Genomic DNA, 18,503 nt, shown 5'->3' with positions numbered 1-18,503 from the left:
CTTGGTGTTCTTAGTAGTGTGTGGGCGGGTGGGCATTGTCTTGCAGCAAAAGGACTCCTTAAGACAGTAGTCCCCGCCACTTGGATCAAATAGCAGGCTTCATATTGGTCTCCAGCAAGTCACAGTAACTTACACTAGTGACTGTACTACCCCTTGGCATGTAGTGTTCGGGTGCACATGTGGTTGCGTGGACAAGACAAAACCTTTTATTCTACTGGAATCCAGGCACTTCCAGGCAGGTGGCACAAGTGCATTGAGAAGGGTGGAGACAACATTGAGAAATGACATGATCAGTTTTGTGAATGTTCGTTCCATTTTCTAATAAATCAATTTTCTAACTTTCGTTTGACTATCATAAATAAACCTAATATGCAGCCACTGGGCCCCGCTAGCTCCTTGGACCATGGTGCAGTTGCCACATGTGTACTGCTTGTTGTTACAACAATGCCGTTAACTGTCAGAGACACGAAAGTCCAACTAACTTGCAAATCACTATGGAACAATCAAATGAGTTGATTTTGTTATAGCGAGTTTCAGACAGCTTTAGGGCCATTAAGTTTATTTATTTTCAATTGATTGATTGGCTGTTTTGTACGTCCTGTGAGTCTGTATCCCAGTTTTTAATATTTCTCCTGCTGTATGGATCTGAATTTCCCCTTAGGATTAATGAAGTTTATCTAATCTAATCTAAGAGCGCAACAACTGCATGGGTAGTGTTACACTAAACTACACAAATGATGATAGTGGAAATGTGTGTGTAACTTGCTGTGATTTTCTTCAGACTATTGAAATGAAGGCTACATGGAAAAGCAGTTGGCCTGGACGATATACCACTGGAGGCATGGAGATGTTTAGGTGGGATGGCAGTAGTTTCTAACTAGATTGTTTTAACAAAATCTTGAAAAGTGAGAAGATGCCTGTCTGAGGAGTAGAGAAGAATTATATTAGTACCAATTTTCAAGAATAATGGAGATGTGCAGAGCTGAAGTAACTACAGGGCTGTAAAGTTGATCAGCTACACCATTAAGTTATTTTAAAGAGTAATGGATGCTAAGCTGAGAAGACAGGTGGCGATCTGTAAGCAGCAATATGGTTTCATGCCAGGAAAGAGTTCTACAGATACAATGTTTAAGAGTGTTGATGGAGAAGTACAGAGAAGGTCAGATGGGATTGCACTGCATATTTCTGGGCTTAGAAGGCATATGACAGGGTGCCAAGAAAGGAGTTGTGGTACTGTATGCATACTTACATGCAAGATATGTGTAAGGACAGTGAGGTGTGCGGTAGGAATGACAGCCCACAGGTGAGAGTGGGATTACATCAAGGATGGCCTCTGTGCCCTTTCCTGTTTGCAATGGTGATGGGCATGTTGACAGATGAGGTCAGACAGGAGTCTCTGTGGACTATGATGTTCATGGATGACATTGTGATCTGTAGTGAGGAGAGGTGGAGGTATGCACTGAAGAGAAGGAGAATAAAAGTCAGTAGAGGTAAGAGAGTACATAGAGGGGAAAGTGGTGGAAGGGTTCAGCTGAAAGGAGCAGAAGGTAGACAAATTTAAATATTTGGGCTCAACAATCTCAAGCAATGGAGAGTGCACCAGATAGGTGAAGAAGAAAGTGCAGGCAGGTTGGAATGGGTGGAGAACAGCGAAAGGAGTGATTTGTAATAGAAGAGTGAAGGGTGAAAGGGAAGGTCTATAACAGTAGTGAAACCAGCTGTGCTGTATGGTTTGGAGACGGTGGCACTGATGAAAAGACAGAAGGCAGAGCTGGAAGTGGCAGAGTTGAAAATGCTACGATATTCACTCAGAGTAAGGAGGCTAGACAGGATTAGGAATGAGAATATTAGAGGGACAACACAGGTCCGACAGTCTGGTGACCAAGTGAGAGAGGCTCGATTGAGATGGTTTGGGAACATGGAGTGGAGAGGTGAAGGGTACATCGGGAAAAGAATGTTGAGGATAGAATTGCCAGGGAAGAGGAAAAGGGGAAGGCCAAAGAGGAGGTTTATGGATGTGGTGAGGAAGAATATGAAGGCAGCTGGTGTGGCAGAAAATGATGTAAAAGACAGGGATAGATGGAGATGGATGATCCACTGTGACAACCCCTACATGGCAGCAACCAAAAGAAGAAGATATAAATGAAGACTCCAACTGAAAATCATTGGAAAAGTCCTATATTGTAATGCGGTCTCTGTTTTATTACTCGTAATCAGAATCCTTACCAGGCAGAATGAAGTTTCAGTAGGAAATGACAATTCAAGAAATTAAAAGGAGGCCAGTCATTCTTACTTTAATTTACCTTATTTTTATTTGAATACATAAACACCAATTTAAACTACACTAAAATAGAAAGAATAAAATGATTTTTTTTTTAATATTTTAGAATATTTTCTAAACATTAAGAAAAAAATAAAGGCAACACTGCAAAATTAATTATGTGGTTAAACACTTTTTTTCTTTAATTACTCTCTGGTCTTCCTTCAAAATCTTTTTGATATTTTGTTAGAAGGCAGGAGAGCTCTAATAACTCCCAAAACCGTTACACTCACTTATAGTAGAAACATTCCACTCTCAGTCTAGGATTTCATTTTAAACAAAGCTGAAATGTTAATTTTACAGATTGATGATGACAAACCAAAAATGAATAACACATCAAAGTAGTCCTAGAAACACTCTTAAAAGGTGCACTCTATAAGCGGGAGGTAAGGTCTGAGTAGAGAAACTCCCACCTTATGAAACAAAAAGAAAACAAAAAGAAATAAAATCTCTGTTAACAGCCTGTCATTTTAGCCAAACATTTTTGTGTTATTAAATGTATCCCAAATCCATGCAGAATCATTACCAAATAACCACCTCCTCGTGAGCCTCCCATCAACTGGCATGGAGCTCCAAGGACTCGGAAGGTCAGTGACACTGGAAAGTCATTTTCTGTCCCTGGATACTTGGTTATGGATTACCATTCTGAAAAAGCAGCAGTCAGGGCTGTGTCTTCTTATTTGGTCACATCAGATTGGTCAGTGGAAGAGAAACAAACCTGCTGGATTAATTTGCAGATGCTCTGTTTGGATTCTTGATGTGCTGAAAGGAGGCTACCAGAGTGAAGTTAAAGGTCCCAATCAGGATGTTTTTGCTCTTCATCAGCCAGGTTTGTATCTTTTCAAAAGTTCTGAAGGAGAGCAAAAGTGGTGGACTAGTCTGACTTGACCAGCTTGCACTCCCGTTTAATCCTAGAAAAGGGGCCAATTGAGTCACAGAAAACAAAATCCCACAGCACCCGTATCCAGGAACTGTGCTGCGGAAGGTTATCATAAAACTCTGGAGCAATCTTCCTGACCTAAAATATACAAAGTGAGAAAAAAATGAGCAAACTTTGAGTAATTTAGGATAACTTGAGGAGTAAGTTAGATGGACTTTCCCTTTTGTGAAGCTTGTCAAGCACGTGCACTTAAGGGGCACCTACAGGGCTCTCTCAAGGTAGGCAATACCATTCCAAGTGCATGCATTTGCTGTTTTCATTAGCTGTACTGAAGGATGTCAACAGGAAGACACTTGGATCCACTTCCTGCCCAGCTAAGGATGTCCCACCCCTTTTGGAACCACTCTAATTAAGCAAGCCATAGTTGCCATAGATCTTTAGTAACACATTTGATTAAATGCAGCTTAATTTGCTTTAAAAACAAAAAATCTACGTATATAAAAGTCAGTGTATGTGTGTGTATGCGTATGTATGTATGTTCTAGCATCACTTCCGAACAGCTGGAGCGATTTTCATGAAACTTGGTACACAGGTTTCTCATTGGTCGACTACAAATACTATAGGGTGAAATCAGCCCTAACCCACCCCCTTCTGGGTAGGGTGGGGCGTGATCTTGCGGTCTTGTATGCATGTTATCATCCAGTTGACACTCGGAATGACCACCAGAGGGCGAACTGGAGGTGACTGCCAGCATTCTTAATGTTTGAGCGCCACCGCACCCCTGTCACAACCACCAACTGCATGTCCCCTCTCACCACATCCATAAACCTTCACTTAGGCCTTCCTCTCTTCCACTTGCCTGGTAGCTCTGTCCTTAGCATCCTTCTCCCAATATACCCATCATCTCTCCTCTGCACATGTCCAAATCGTCACAATCTCGCCTCTCTGACTTTGTCTCCCAACCGTCCAACCTGAGTTGACCCTCTAACATCCTCATTTCTAATCCTATCCATCCTCCTCACACCCAATGCAAATCTTAGCATCTTTAACTCTGCCACCTCCAGCTCCATCTCCTGCTTTCTGGTCAGTCCCACCATCTCCAACCCATACAACATAGCTGATCTGTACAATAAAGACAGTGCTAAGTCCATCTAATCTGATGGTAGAATCTTTTCATCCATTGATTCTACAATTTCGAGTATCCCAGATGCCTTTCCATGAGCAAGAATGCCTCATTTGTTAGGAGGAGACCACCCACTTGTTGACAGTTGGAGAGCATTTGCATAAAGTAACCATCCCCTTATGAAACAGAATGAACCAACGGTGAGGGTTTTAGGATACTAGCAGTTTTTAAAGGGCCTTCAGAGGATCTTATTTGTTTCCAAACCACAACAGACGAATGAGCAACTGAATGGTTCATAACCACCTACTGCCATAATGATAAGAGATGGATTTTAAAAAAGAGCAAAACTATTATCATTTTACAGTAATGAGGCTAGGAACACCTCAACTAGAGCTTTTATGTTGGCATATGCGTGCTGGCATCAGAGGTAACCTACAAAGGAGTACAGATAAGAGGAGAATGGTCAACATGGAGGGGTATGTCCTTGGACTGTTACTTTTTCTGATTTACATTAATGATATTGATTCTGGTATAGTTAGTAGGTTGTGAAATTTGAAGATGACAAAATTGGAGGGATGGCAGACACTGAGGAGGCAGCAAAAACAATCAAAATGACCGGCACAAGCTTCAGAACTAAGTGAATGCCTGGACAATCCAGTTTTACATAGAAAAGTGCAAAGTTCTATACACGGGCAAAAGGAATGTCAAAATACAGGATGGCATACACTGTAATACAAGAAACAACCTCTGAAAGGGATTTTTCATCAACAAAGCAATGTACTGAAGCAATTAAAAAGGAAAATAAAATGTTCGGTTAGGATATTATGCTCAAGCTATATAATGCACTCGTGACACCACATCTGGAGTATTGTGGGCAGTTATGGTCACCACACAACAAGAAAGACATAGCAGCACTTGAAGCTGTGCAGAGGAGAGCAATGAGTTGCATCTCAGGGGTTAAGGACATGTCCTACTGTGACAGACTCAGAGAATTAAACCTGTTTAGTCTCAAGCAGGGGAGACCGTATTGGTGGGGGGACCTCATCCAGGTCTTCAAAACCCACAGATCCAGCAACATTCTTTCAGCTTAAGGGTGAATCATGTACCGGAGGACATCAGTGGAAATTATGAGGAAGTGCATTTAAAACAGAACCCAGGAAGCATTTCTTTATGCAAAAAGCTGTGGGATTCTGGAACAAACTACTAAGACATGGAGTTAAAGCAGAAACCCTGACACTATATTTAAGAATAATCTGGATAAAATATTGGGGACAGCTTAGCTATTAGCTAAACAAACTGGCCCCAACCCTAACCCCAACTGAATGGTCTCCTCTCGTTTATCAAATTTCTTATGTTCAATTGATATTTAGTAACACATTTGATTAAATGCAACTTAATTTGCTTTAAAAACAAAAAATCTATGTATATAAAAGTCAGCGTATGTATGTATGTTCCAGCATCACTTTCGAACGGCTGGAACGATTTTCATGAAACTTGGTACACATGTTTCTCATTGGTCGACTACAAATACTATAGAGTGAAATCAGCCCTAACCCACCCCCTTCTGGGTAGGGTGGGGGGTGATCTTGCGGTCTTATATGCATGTTATCATCCAGTTGACACTCGGAATGACCGCCAGAGGGCGAAATGGAGGTGACTGCCAGCATTCTTAATGTTTGAGCACTACCATGGCCCTGTTGCTTTAGAAATTAAATAGAGTTGGCCGGTTCCGAGTGTCAACTGGATGATAACACACATACAAGACATCAAGACAAGCACATTAGTGAGTCTTCATTGTTTGTTAATTTATTTTTATTTTTAAAGTTGTGTTTTTTTTTTTTTAATTATATTTTTCTCAAACAATTAAAAAAAAACAACACTATTTTCCTCCCAGGCAATGCCAGATATTTCAGCTAGTATCAAATACACAAAAAATAAAAACATATACAGTAAGATGCCTCTAAATAGACTAAAAATAATAATACAACAGGAGAAAATCAGAGTAAAAATATCAAAGTATTGTGACTGATGGCGGCCAGCGCCATTACCCAGCCAGGATGCCTCCGAGGTGGAAGGACAGTTGGAGAGGACTTCCAGGGGACACTCTCTTCTCCGAACTGTCATTTGGCAGCTCCCCTGGGTTGTGGCAACGCCTCGGATTCCTGCAGAGCTGTGTGGAAATTACTAAATTTGCCGGCACAGCCCAGTTGGGATCCGTTGAATACCGCAAGGAAGAGCTGTGGGAACTTTAGAGACCTACTTTGGTTTTCAGCCGCAACTGGGAGCAATTCCAGACCTCCCTAATGAACCAGCAGGAGTGCTCCTGGGTGTGGCTTAAAAAGGAGCCAGCAGCCTCCCAAAAGGCGCCAGATTGGGAGGAGAAAGCTGGTGAGGATTGTACCTGGAAAAGAAGAGACTGCAAGGCTCTAGAGAAAAGGGGCACAGTTTTACTCTTCTTGAGAGCATTGGTACCGGACCTTGGGGACTACTATAGATCAGAGTTCCTTTCCATAAAATAAAGGCTTTTATTGGACTGAGCTGCTGGCGTTGTCTGCTTGTGCCAGGTTGGGGCAGCAGGAACGCCCCTGGTCTTCACAGTATCCAATGTAACTGCAAAGTTGCCATTACCATTAGCTGTTTATCGTACAAGTGATGACATGTGGAGTCATATTTTTTTTGCCCCCAATAGTTATGACGAATTGTCAATGGAAAAAAAAAAAAAAAAAACTCCAGGGAATGATTTGTTTAGCCAGTTACTCGTCGTTAATAACAAAATTGTCCTTCCTGCTCTTTTCAGAGTGCTACTGCCATAACTGTTATGTCTTTTCTGGTATAGATTTGCAGGCCAGGACGCCCCAGAAGACTAACAAGGCTGTGTCACGTTTGAGGGGGCTGTTAATGGGTTAGTAGATAAACTCATTAGGACTGAACAAAATCCTCTGAGTTCTTCATTTCTGCATTACTATTTTGCAACCTGACTTAATTCTTTGGGCACAGAATGCAATTTTCGTGGTGTGGGTGAAAGTCAGCAGTCAAGGAATAAAAATGTGGAACTGAAAAAAAAAAAAAAATTATAAGTTTTTAAAAACCTCACTGGCTTATGTAGTTGCACAAATGTTACAAATTTTATGATAATAGTCATTAATTTTGGCATGATGGGTGCCAGCTAGGATGTAGACACGGACAGCAGGGAATGTTTCTGTCATGTGTGGAGTTTGGGGAGTTCAGAGTTGTTAAAATCTTCAAGGTTGAATACTATAAGTTGGGCAGTAAGGGTTACCAAGTTCTTCCACACATGTCGTAAGCTATATTTAGTTTTCAATCAAAGAGGGTTGTAGTAGTATTATTATTGTCACGTGTATAGAGTACAGTGAGATTCTAAAGGCCATGTCACATTACACAACATTTACAACTTCACTTACATATTCTTAGTGGAGAGCTTAGGGGAGCCATGGTGCACACCTGTAATTTCAAGTAGTGTAGTCTGACATGCCCTGTGACAAATCCCAACCAGCCTGCAACTTGCCCTGACAAAGTCAAACAAGTTTGGTTTTGTCTTAAGTCTTTGGGGTGGCTCTGTGTGCATGAGAGCTTACAACAACCAATAAGCACTCAGCCGGAAGTACAACACAGTGACAAGGAATAGGGAATGTGGAGGTTCTTGATTTGCAAACAGAAGAGAGGCTTGTGTGTCACATGTTTTACTACCACAAGAAAATGAATATAAAAAAGGTCAAGATTGTGACTGAACTTGTCATACCTAAAAAGCCTTTGTACTGGCACCAGCTCCATCAGGCAAGCACGTTATTGGCTGAGAGAAAAAGGGGCGGGCACATGATATTCTGGAAATGTGAAACTGTGTTGGAAAGTCATTAGTCAGTCATTAACATCGACAGCGACTTCTAGTTGGCTCATCTGACATCCTCAGAAGACAAGATCAGCAGCTGCAGTCATCATGTTTGACATCCCCTCTGACTACAAGTCATGTAATCTGACTTTACTTGCATGTCCAATCACCATTTTCAAGTGCCATGACAAACAAGAATGTATTAAAATAAAAGAACTTTATTGTAACTAATAGAATGTGCAAAATCCCCCAGCCACAGGGGATGCACAAACCAGTGTGTTTCTTTGCGCTGGTCCCAAGCCCGGATAAATGGGGAGGGTTACATCAGGAAGGGCATCTGTTGTAAAATTTTGCCAAATCAATATGCGGACAATACAAATTTCCATACAGGATCGGTTGAGCCCCGGGTTAACAACGACCGCCACCAGTACTGTTAGCCAACAAGGTGCTGGAATTGGGCTACTGTTGGCTAAAGAAGAAGGAGAAGAAGAGGGGGGAGACATGTCCGGAGGCAGGAGGAGAGGAGGAAAGTAAACAGAGTGGAACTGAGGGTAGGAACTTTGAATGTTGGCAGTATGACTGGTAAGGGGAGAGAGTTAGCAGATATGATGGAGAGAAGGAAGGTTGATATTTTGTGCGTGCAAGAGACTAAATGGAAGGGGAGTAAGGCCTGGTGGATCGGAGGTGGATTCAAATTGTTCTATCATGGTGTGGATGGGAGGAGAAATGGCGTAGGGGTTCTTCTGAAGGAACAGTATGTCAAGAGTGTTTGGAGGTGAAAAGAGTGTCAGACAAAATAATGATTATGAAGCTGGAAATTGGAGGTGTGATGATGAATGTTGTTAGTGCATATGCCCCGCAAATTGGGTGTGCAATGGATGAGAGAGATGATTTTTGGAGTGAGTTGGATGAAGTGATGAACAGTGTACCCAAGGGACAGAAAGTGGTGATTGGAGCGGATTTCAATGGGCATGTTGGTGAAGGGAACAGTGGAGATGAGGAGGTGATGGGTAGGTATGGTGTCAAGGAGAGGAATGAAGAAGATCAGAGGATAGTGGATTTTGCCAATAGGATGGACACGGCTGTGGTGAATATGTAATTTAGGAAGAGGGAGGAACATAGGGTTACGTACAAGAGTGGAGGAAGATCCACACAGGTAGATTACATCCTATGCAGAAGAGTTGATCTGAAGGAGATTGAACACTGCAAAGTGGTGGCAGGGTAAAGTGTAGTTAAGCAGCATAGGATAGTGGTCTGTAGGATGATGTTGGAGATCAAGAAGAAGAAGAAGAGAGTGAGGACAGAGCCAAGGATCAAATGGTGGAAGTTGAAAAAGGAAGACTGCAAGGTTGAGTTTAGGGAGGAGGTGAGACAGGCACTGGGTGGCAGTGAAGAGTTACCAGACAGTTGGGAAACTACAACAGATGTAGTAAGGGTGACAGCAAGAAGGGTGCTTGGCATGACATCTGGAAAGAGGAAGGAGGAAAAGGAAACCTGGTGGTGGAATGAGGAAATACAGGAGAGTATACAGAGGAAGAGGATGGCAAAGAAGAAGTGGGATAGTCAGAGAGATGCAGAAAGCAGTCAAGAGTACAAGGAGATAAGGCGCAAGGCGAAGGCTAAAGAAAAGGCGTATGATGAGTTGTATGAGAGGTTGCACACTAAGGAGGGAGAAAATGACCTGCACCGATTGGCTAGACAGAGGGGCTGAGCTGGGAAAGATGTGCAGCAGGTTAGGGTGATAAAGGATAAAGATGGAAACATACAAGCAAGGAGAGTGTGTTGAGCAGATGGAAAGAGTACTTTGAGAGGCTGATGAATGAAAGAAATAAGAGATAGAAGAGGTTGGATGATGTGGAGATAGTGAATCATGAAGTACAATGGATTAGCAAGGAGGAAATCAGGACAGCTATGAAGAGGATGAAAAAAGGAAAGGCCGTTGGTCCAGATGACATAGCCGTGGAAGCATGGAGGTGTTTACAAGAGATGGTAGTGGAGTTTTTAACCAGATTGTTTAATGGAATCTTGGAAAATGAGAAGATGCCTGAGGAGTGGAGAAGAAGTGTACTGGTGCCGATATTTAAGAATAAGGGGGATGTGCAAGACTGTAATAACTACAGGGGGATAAAATTGATGAGCCACAGCATGAAGTTATGGGAAAGAGTAGTGGAAGCTCGGTTAAGAAATGAGGTGATGATTAGTGAGCAGCAGTATGGTTTCATGCCAAGAAAGTGCACCACAGATGCAATGTTTGCTCTGAGGATGTTGATGGAGAAGTTTAGAGAAGGCCAGAAGGAGTTGCATTGCGTCTTTGTGGACCTGGAGAAAGCATATGACAGGGTACCTCGAGAGGAGCTGTGGTATTGTATGAGGAAGTCGGGAGTGGCAGAGAAGTACGTAAGAGTTGTACAGGATTTGTACGAGGAAAGCGTGACAGTGGTGAGGTCTGCGGTAGGAGCGACGGATGCATTCAAGTTGGAGGTGGGATTACATCAGGGATCGGCTCTGAGCCCTTTCTTATTTGCAATGGTGATGGACAGGTTGACAGATGAGGTTAGACAGGAGCCCCCGTGGACTATGATGTTTGCTGATGACATTGTGATCTGTAGCGATAGTAGGGAGCATGTTGAGGAGACCCTGGAGAGGTGGAGATATGCTCTAGAGAGGAGAGGAATGAAGGTCAGTAGGAACAAGACAGAATACATGTGTGTAAATGAGAGGGAGGTCAGTGGAATGGTGAGGACGCAGGGAGTAGAGTTGGCGAAGGTGGATTAGTTTAAATACTTGGGATCAACAGTACAGAGTAATGGGGATTGTGGAAGAGAGGTGAAAAAGAGAGTGCAGGCAGGGTGGAATGGGTGGAGAAGAGTGTCAGGAGTAATTTGTGACAGACAGGTATCAGCAAGAGTGAAAGGGAAGGTCTACAGGACGGTAGTGAGACCAGCTGTTATATGGGTTGGAGACGGTGGCACTGCCCAGAAAGCAGGAGACAGAGCTGGAGGTGGCAGAGTTAAAGATGCTAAGATTTGCATTGGGTGTGACGAGGATGGATAGGATTAGAAATGAGGACATTAGAGAGTCAGCTCAAGTTGGATGGTTGGGAGACAAAGTCAGAGAGGCGAAATTGCGTTGGTTTGGACATGTGCAGAGGAGAGATGCTGGGTATATTGGGAGAAGGATGCTAAGGACAGAGCTGACAGGGAAGAGGAAAAGTGGAAGACCTAAGAGAAGGTTTATGGATGTGGTGAGAGAGGACATGCAGGTGATGGGTGTGACGGAACAAGATGACGAGGACAGAAAGATATAGAAGAAGATGATCCGCTGTGGCAACCCCTAACAGGAGCAGCCGAAGAAGAAGAAGAAAAGAATGTGCAAATCAGCTTGTTAACTGAGGCAGCTAAAATGAATATTAAAAATCTTGAAATCATTACTAAAAATGATTTGTACAAGCATTAAAATAAATAAAATAAAGGGAAACACGTGGCAGTAATTTCCAGTGTGATTTAGGAGAACTTGGGAACTGCCTAATCTGCCTACTGTGATACATTTAGGTCCATAAGTATTTGGACAGTGACACAATTATCATAATTTTGGGTCTATATGCCACCACAATGGATTTCAAATGAAGAAATATTTACATGATTGAAGTGCAGGCTTGCAGCATTACTTCAAAGGGTTTGACAGAAACAACATATGAGCCATTTAGGAATGACAGCCATTTTTATTTTTAAACATGGCCTTCCATTTTCAGGACCTCAAAAGTAAGTGGACAAACTAACAATCATGAATGTAACCATCATTTTCAATACTCAGTTGAAAGTCTGAACCCATGGCCTTCTCCCAGTGCTGGGTTTCCTGCCTAGTGAGATACTTTGCCAGGCCTTTACAGCCGCGGTCTTCAAGTGCCGCTTGTTCATTGGACTTTCTGCCATCAGTTTTGTCTTCAGCAAGTGAAATGCATGTTCAGTTACATTGAGGTCATTTGATTGACTTGGCCATTGAAGAATATTCTACTGCTTTGCCTTGAAAAGCACTTAATTTGCTGTCGCTGTATGTTTTGGCTCATTGTCCATCTGTACTGTGAAGTGTCGCCCCATCAGTTTTGCAGCATTTGGCTATATCTGAGCAGATAGTATAGCCCTGTACACTTCAGAATTCATCCTGCAACTTCAGTCAGTAGTTGTATCACCAATAAACACCAGTGACTGACTTCCATTCACAGTCACACTTGTCCATGCCATTACACTGCCTCTGCAAAGTTTCACACTTGATGTGGTATGCTACAGATCATGGGCCATTCCTTTTCTTCTCCATGTTGTTCTGTCTCCATCATTCTGGTGCATATTGATCTTAGTTTCCTTTGTCCAAAGAAAATTGTTCCAGAACTGAGCAGGCTTCCAAAAATGCTTTCTGGTAAAGTCTAATCTGTCGTTCCTATGCTTGAATATTAACAAATGTTTACACCTTGTGGTAAACCCTCTGTATTCACTTACATGAAGTCTGCTCTTGATTGTACACTTTGGCAATGATAGGCCTTCCTCCTGGAGTGTGTTCTTGGTTTGGCTACATGTTGTGAAAGGGTGGTTCTTCTCCTAGGACAGAATTATGTGATCATCCAGCACAGCTGTCTTTCATGGTTGTCCAGGCCTCTTCTGCTGTTGGTGAATTCACTAGTGGATACCTTCTCTTTAAGAACATACCATATGGTTGATTTGACTTCTCTTGGTGATTCTACTATATCTCTAAAGTGTTTTTTTTTCCTCTGCCTACTGAACTGACTCTTCTTACTTGCATGGACAGCTCTTTGGACCTCATTGTTTTGCCTGCCTAATGTAAAGTCATCCCTGATGGAGGATCGCAGGAATCTTGGGAAACAGGGGTCCTTTCATTGGATTGGCTGGCCCAGCACTGTTTCAGCCGTGGAATGGCCAAATGGGGGAGGCAGCTTGATGGATGAGGTCTCCAGGACTCTAAAAATATCCAAATCTTATTATGTGATATCATCTACTGTTAAATTCTGCTCCGTACTTCTAAAATTTTTTTTTTTTTTACTTCTAAATTTTTTTTTTATTTTTTATTGAGGATTTGTTCTGTTCTGTGTATTGTATTGTATTGACCCCCTTCTTTTGACACCCACTGCACGCCCAATCTACCTGGAAAGGGGTCTCTCTTTGAACTGCCCTTCCCAAGGTTTCTTCCATTTTTCCCTACTAGGTTTTTTTTTGGGGAGTTTTTCCTTGTCTTCTTAGAGAGTCAAGGCTGGGGGGCTGTCAAGAGGCAGGGCCTGTTAAAGCCCATTGCGGCACTTCCTGTGTGTTACAAAAATAAACTGTATTGTATTGTATATTGAGTAAGAGTTTACAGTGACAGTGGCCAAATGCAAATTCGACACTTGGAATCAGTTCCAGACCTTCTACCAGCGTAATAGTTACTGAAATAATGAGAGAACTGCTCACAAGCTGGCTATGGAACAGCTTTTCAGACAAATGTGTAAATACTTTTGAGCCCCTGAAAACTGGGGTCCATGCATAAAAATGGCCATCATTCCTAAACAGCTCATACTGAATTTTTGGTAAAACTCTTAAATTAAAGCAGAAAGTCCCCACTTCAATCACATGATTACTTTATTTCAAATCCATTGTGGTGGCGTACAGAGCTAAAATTATGAAAATCGTGCCACTGTCCAAACACTTACAAACCTAACTGTTCTGAGCTAGTTACAGTATATCTGGCAGATGCAAATACATTACAGGTATCACCAGGCTCATTTTCTGCATCATCCATGTTGATTTTTATTTTTGGATTAATTAGTACATTTTTTATAATGTACTACAATCATGTTTGACATAACATAAAATAACGAGCAATAGATAAAATGTGTCTATCAGTGCTGCATTTTTTTTATTCGGATGTTATAATAATGATCAGTTGTGACATTTGATATTGTACTGTAGATGTAGATAGATCAATCAATCAAAAACTATATTTGCCCCTAGGGGAAAATTTTAAAGAAGCTCAGTAAATAAATAATAAATAAATAAATAAATAAATAAATCTTATTCAACCAGTAACAGCGCACTGCATGTTATAGACTTGTTTTGAGCATTCCTAGTTTTCATCCTCTTCCTCTGTACGTTTAGCATTAATTTGCTCAGAGGTTGATGCACTTGCTGCTTCCAGAGCAGCTCTTCTTTTCTCCACTTGCTTCTTCTCTTCTTTTGTCGGCATCTTTTTGCGTTAAAACTGATTAAGTCAGTGTTTGTGTTGCAATTACTTAGTACATTTTCCTTAATTTTTCACTTAAGCTGGCACTTAAATCATTCTTGAGGCAGATTGAAGACTTAAGATATGAAGAGGTAGGGGAAGTGACGGCGAGGAGGGTAGGGAATGAGAACGGCGCTCGTACGCATGTGCTGCATGGCCACCCTGCTGGCCGCTGCAGAGAGTTGATTCTATAATAAAATAAAATTAAAAAGGAATAACCTTGGAGTTCAATCAATCACCCTGAAAGTGGATAGTAGCTGTCACGTAGTATATGTTGTCACACACGTGCGACTAGGAGCGAGCTGAGTGGACCAATTGGAAGTAATTACCCGCCAGGCCAGGGAATGGCGGGGTGCTCTAAACCCATTTCTGTTATCTCTGCAGATCAAATACGGGAAAACCTGTCTGGATTTAACATCACTTCCAGTCCAGCTCCCAGACGGACGTTACTTCCTCTTCCGGTCAAATGACATCAGTTCCAGTTCACAACATATAAAACCTCCATCTTTCCAAACCAGTTCAGTTCAATCCTGGAACTCAACCTAACAACAACTTCTTGCTTTCTTTAAACCTTTTGCAGCCAGGGACAATATATGGGTGGCTGCCCCAAACCTTTCCAGTGTGTCGAGACTCATTCTTTCACAATGTGTACCAAATTTCAGGTCACTAGGTCAAATGGATTGTGAGCTATGGGTGATTTAAAATCCTGGACAGACAAATGGACAGCCACGGTAGCGTATTATATAAGAAGATCATCATATTTTATCACACCACTGCCTTAGCCAGGTAAGAGCGGAGTCATTAATATAAGGAGGAGATGACAAACAACAAACCCTTCTGAAATATACATCTAGAATGACTATAAAGAAAGAAAACGTCTGATACATGGCCAGTAACATACACACATGCACTATGGTCTGAACACACATCAGAATAACTAAAAAGGACGAATAAATAAGAAGAATGAAAACTTCTGAATCAGCTGTCCCAGTCCCAGTGAGGCGATATGTAGGTGTATTGCTGTTGGTATAAAGGACCCTCAGTCACATTTCATAACACACTTCTGCTGAAAAATTAATTGGCTTAAAGTGATCGGTGTTGGTGTTAGTGGCATTAACCTCCTTAGCGTTAGACCCAAGCATCACTTGATGTGTCTCACGTAAGCATTAGACATGAGCATTACTCGGGCTGTAAAAGTGCCAACAGCGTTCGCGTTGAGCGCTGCTTGGGAAACGATATAGGCATGCCTTGCATTAGTGTCACGCCCGAGACAGGTCTTCTCCTAGCCTTATAATGACAACAAATAAGAAATGTTTTTCAGGACCAGGTGTTTCAAGTTCTGGACAGTGATATGAGCAGTGATGACGAAGTGAATCGGTCTTCAGGCAGTGAAATTGAAACGGACAGTGAAATCCAAACCAAGTCTGATGAATCCAAAAATGACATTCGTGTCAATCGCACATGTGCAGTGTGCCATTCAAAAGCTGATTACCCTGGAAAGAAAATCCACAAGCAATCACACTATGATTGTCCAGAGTGTGTCGTTGGATTGTTTATTTCACTGTGCTTTAAGATATACCACAAAAATGACAGATTTTGACAGTATATACGGTATTAGCATTATTTTTATTATTATTCATTCATACTTTCTACACTTTGTGCTTTCAGTGTTTTGTATGTTTTACAGTAGAGAGATCAGATTTAATAAATATATAATTTTTCGAGCCAAAAAAATGCAACACTTTTCACATTTTTTTCGAGGAAAAATGTAACGCCAAAGAGGTTAAACAAAATGATGATTGATTAAAAGCAATCTTAACTTTACGTAAACCTCCCATGCAAACTAAAAACGACAGTTTAAGCATAAACCACGCAGGGTGCATATCTATCACTAGAATTACATAAAAGCTAAATGGCTAAAGCAACTCTTTCAAAGAAAACAAAAAATAAAATTCAAGGCTGGAGAAACTGTTGCACCACATTCCATTCATCTACAGTAGAACAGGGAATAACCAAATCCATCCAGAACTAAAACATGTCGCAGCTCTTATGTAACACCTTACATTGACTGTAATCGGAGAGGGACTGAAACAAAAAAGGAAGCAATAAAGAAGGAATGACGACAGAAAAAGAAAAAGTCAAACAGGATAAACATGCCTAGCAAGATGAAATGTGTTGAAGTTCTGTGGTGGTGGGGCAACTCCTCGCTACACACACAGCCGAGGCCTACTAAGCACTTTGGCAAAAGAGTCCTTTTGAAATTCAAATGGTGTAGTCGTCCTATCTGGGGAGCCATCCGTCTTTTTAAAATGATAAGGTGGAGCCACCATTCACACCGTGGAGAACGGCACATATGCCGACACTCAGTTTCAGTCTGTCAAGATTTGGTAGATTTTTTTTCTCCCTTTCTAACATGTTGTGCGCCCTTAGGGCAGATTCCATGAAGTGTCCTATTTTGCTGTCTGCACTATTTAACATCTCTCATTACCACTTTCCTTACAGACAAAGATACAATTGGCTCAAGGCAGTAGGATTAAAAAAGTTGTATAAAAAGCAAATAAATAAATAAATTATAGAAAGCCATGAGGATGCAGCAGCATACATATTGAAATGTTGATTTTAATGTTAGATGAATTGGCATCACTAAATTGGCTCTGACGTGTGTACGTTCACCGTGAGACAGGCTGGCACTCTGCCCAGGTGTTGATGGGATAGGAAAATGGATGGATGAATTCCAGCACTAGAATTCCAGCCAGGGAACAGTCTATCACTGCGTATTTTAATTCTTAGGCTACTTTCTGTGTCTGTATGGACATCTGTCCTCAGAGCACACTAGCTTTCCTCCCCTGGGATGGATGGCTGTTCCATTTAGTTGTTTTTACTTTTTTAAATTTTTGCACCCAATACCACTGATGCAAGATGTAACCTTTGTTACAATATATTACACAGGATTAAGCACATTAAAATAAATAAATAAAAATAAATGGGCAGTCTGTGTTTTTTGAATAACACATAAATGAAGTAGGTGTACAAGAACGGATGCGCTTTACAAGAAAGGCAAAAATAAAACATGCCAATAAATACACAGAACAAGTACCATATGATTAAAGTGCCTTTCACAGCTATAACATCGAGAGTGAAGAGCACTTAGTAATAGGTAGACATAGACACTTCAAAGACAGTACACTTTAGAAAGACTGACTGGGAGGGAATTGAGAAAAATAACAGAAAATAAAGAGATATGGAAGGCACTTTGATAAAGGGGTGGATAGAGACATGAAAGGCACTATATAATACATGGACAAATAGGAGAAGATAAACTATAAAATAGACAGACCTGGATTAATAGGTGGGTAGATGAGACAGACACTAAATATATATATAGTGTCGCATGTGTGCCTGAGGATCACCTTCCGGGCTCCTCTGAAGTATGCAGTACCACTCCAGGTCAAGAGGGGGCACGGTCATTAATGGCTTTGGTCTTGTATCATTTTTCCCCTTCACAGTGCTGAGAAGATGCCCAGTGAGAACAACTGAACCACAGAAACCCAACCACTTCTGCTCCAGACTTTATAAAAGTGGAGAGTAGTGTCTGACCCTCCGATTTTTTTTTTTTAAAGCCTGATATGTTATTTTTGAGATGTTGCATTACAGCAAACTCTGAGGCAATTTTGCAGACAATGTACACCCCTTCATGTTAATGGTGTTCCCGGATGGCAACGGCCTCTTTCAGCAGAATAATGGGCCCTACCACACCACAAAAATTGTTCAGGAATGGTTTGAGGAACATGACAAAGACCTGAAGGTCTTGACTTGGCCTCCAAATCATCCAGATCTCAATCTGATCGAGTATCTGTGGGATGTGCTGGAAAAACAAGTCCGATCCATGGAGGCCCCACCTTACAACTCATATGCATACACACCCACACACACACACACACATATTTTGACACCTTCATCAACATCTGAGATACAATTGGTTACATTTCTTTTGTTTTTCCTATTGGGGCACAGGCAGGTCAAGTTAGTTTCTCAAAGTGTAAGTAGTGGGATTTGAACCAACAACCTT

General features: G+C 41.5%; 1 protein-coding gene across 2 annotated transcripts in view; it reads right to left on the bottom strand.

Moving 5' to 3' along the window:
* Nucleotides 1-2,286: 2,286 nt before the first annotated feature.
* The window catches only part of LOC114647744 (sphingolipid delta(4)-desaturase/C4-monooxygenase DES2-like), a 44,393-nt gene continuing 28,176 nt past the window's right edge, over nt 2,287-18,503 (bottom strand). For both annotated transcript variants that reach the window (XM_028796376.2, XM_028796369.2), the window contains one exon: nt 2,287-3,338. In XM_028796376.2, coding sequence (XP_028652209.1) covers nt 3,195-3,338 — 144 coding nt within the window. In that variant the 3' untranslated portion in view covers nt 2,287-3,194. The remainder of the gene's footprint in view (nt 3,339-18,503) is intronic.

The sequence above is a fragment of the Erpetoichthys calabaricus genome, chromosome 1 (assembly GCF_900747795.2).
Source record: "Erpetoichthys calabaricus chromosome 1, fErpCal1.3, whole genome shotgun sequence".
Classification (NCBI taxonomy): domain Eukaryota; kingdom Metazoa; phylum Chordata; class Cladistia; order Polypteriformes; family Polypteridae; genus Erpetoichthys; species Erpetoichthys calabaricus.
Note: the sequence above shows the minus strand (reverse complement) of the source record. Positions and strands in the feature narration are given on the sequence as shown.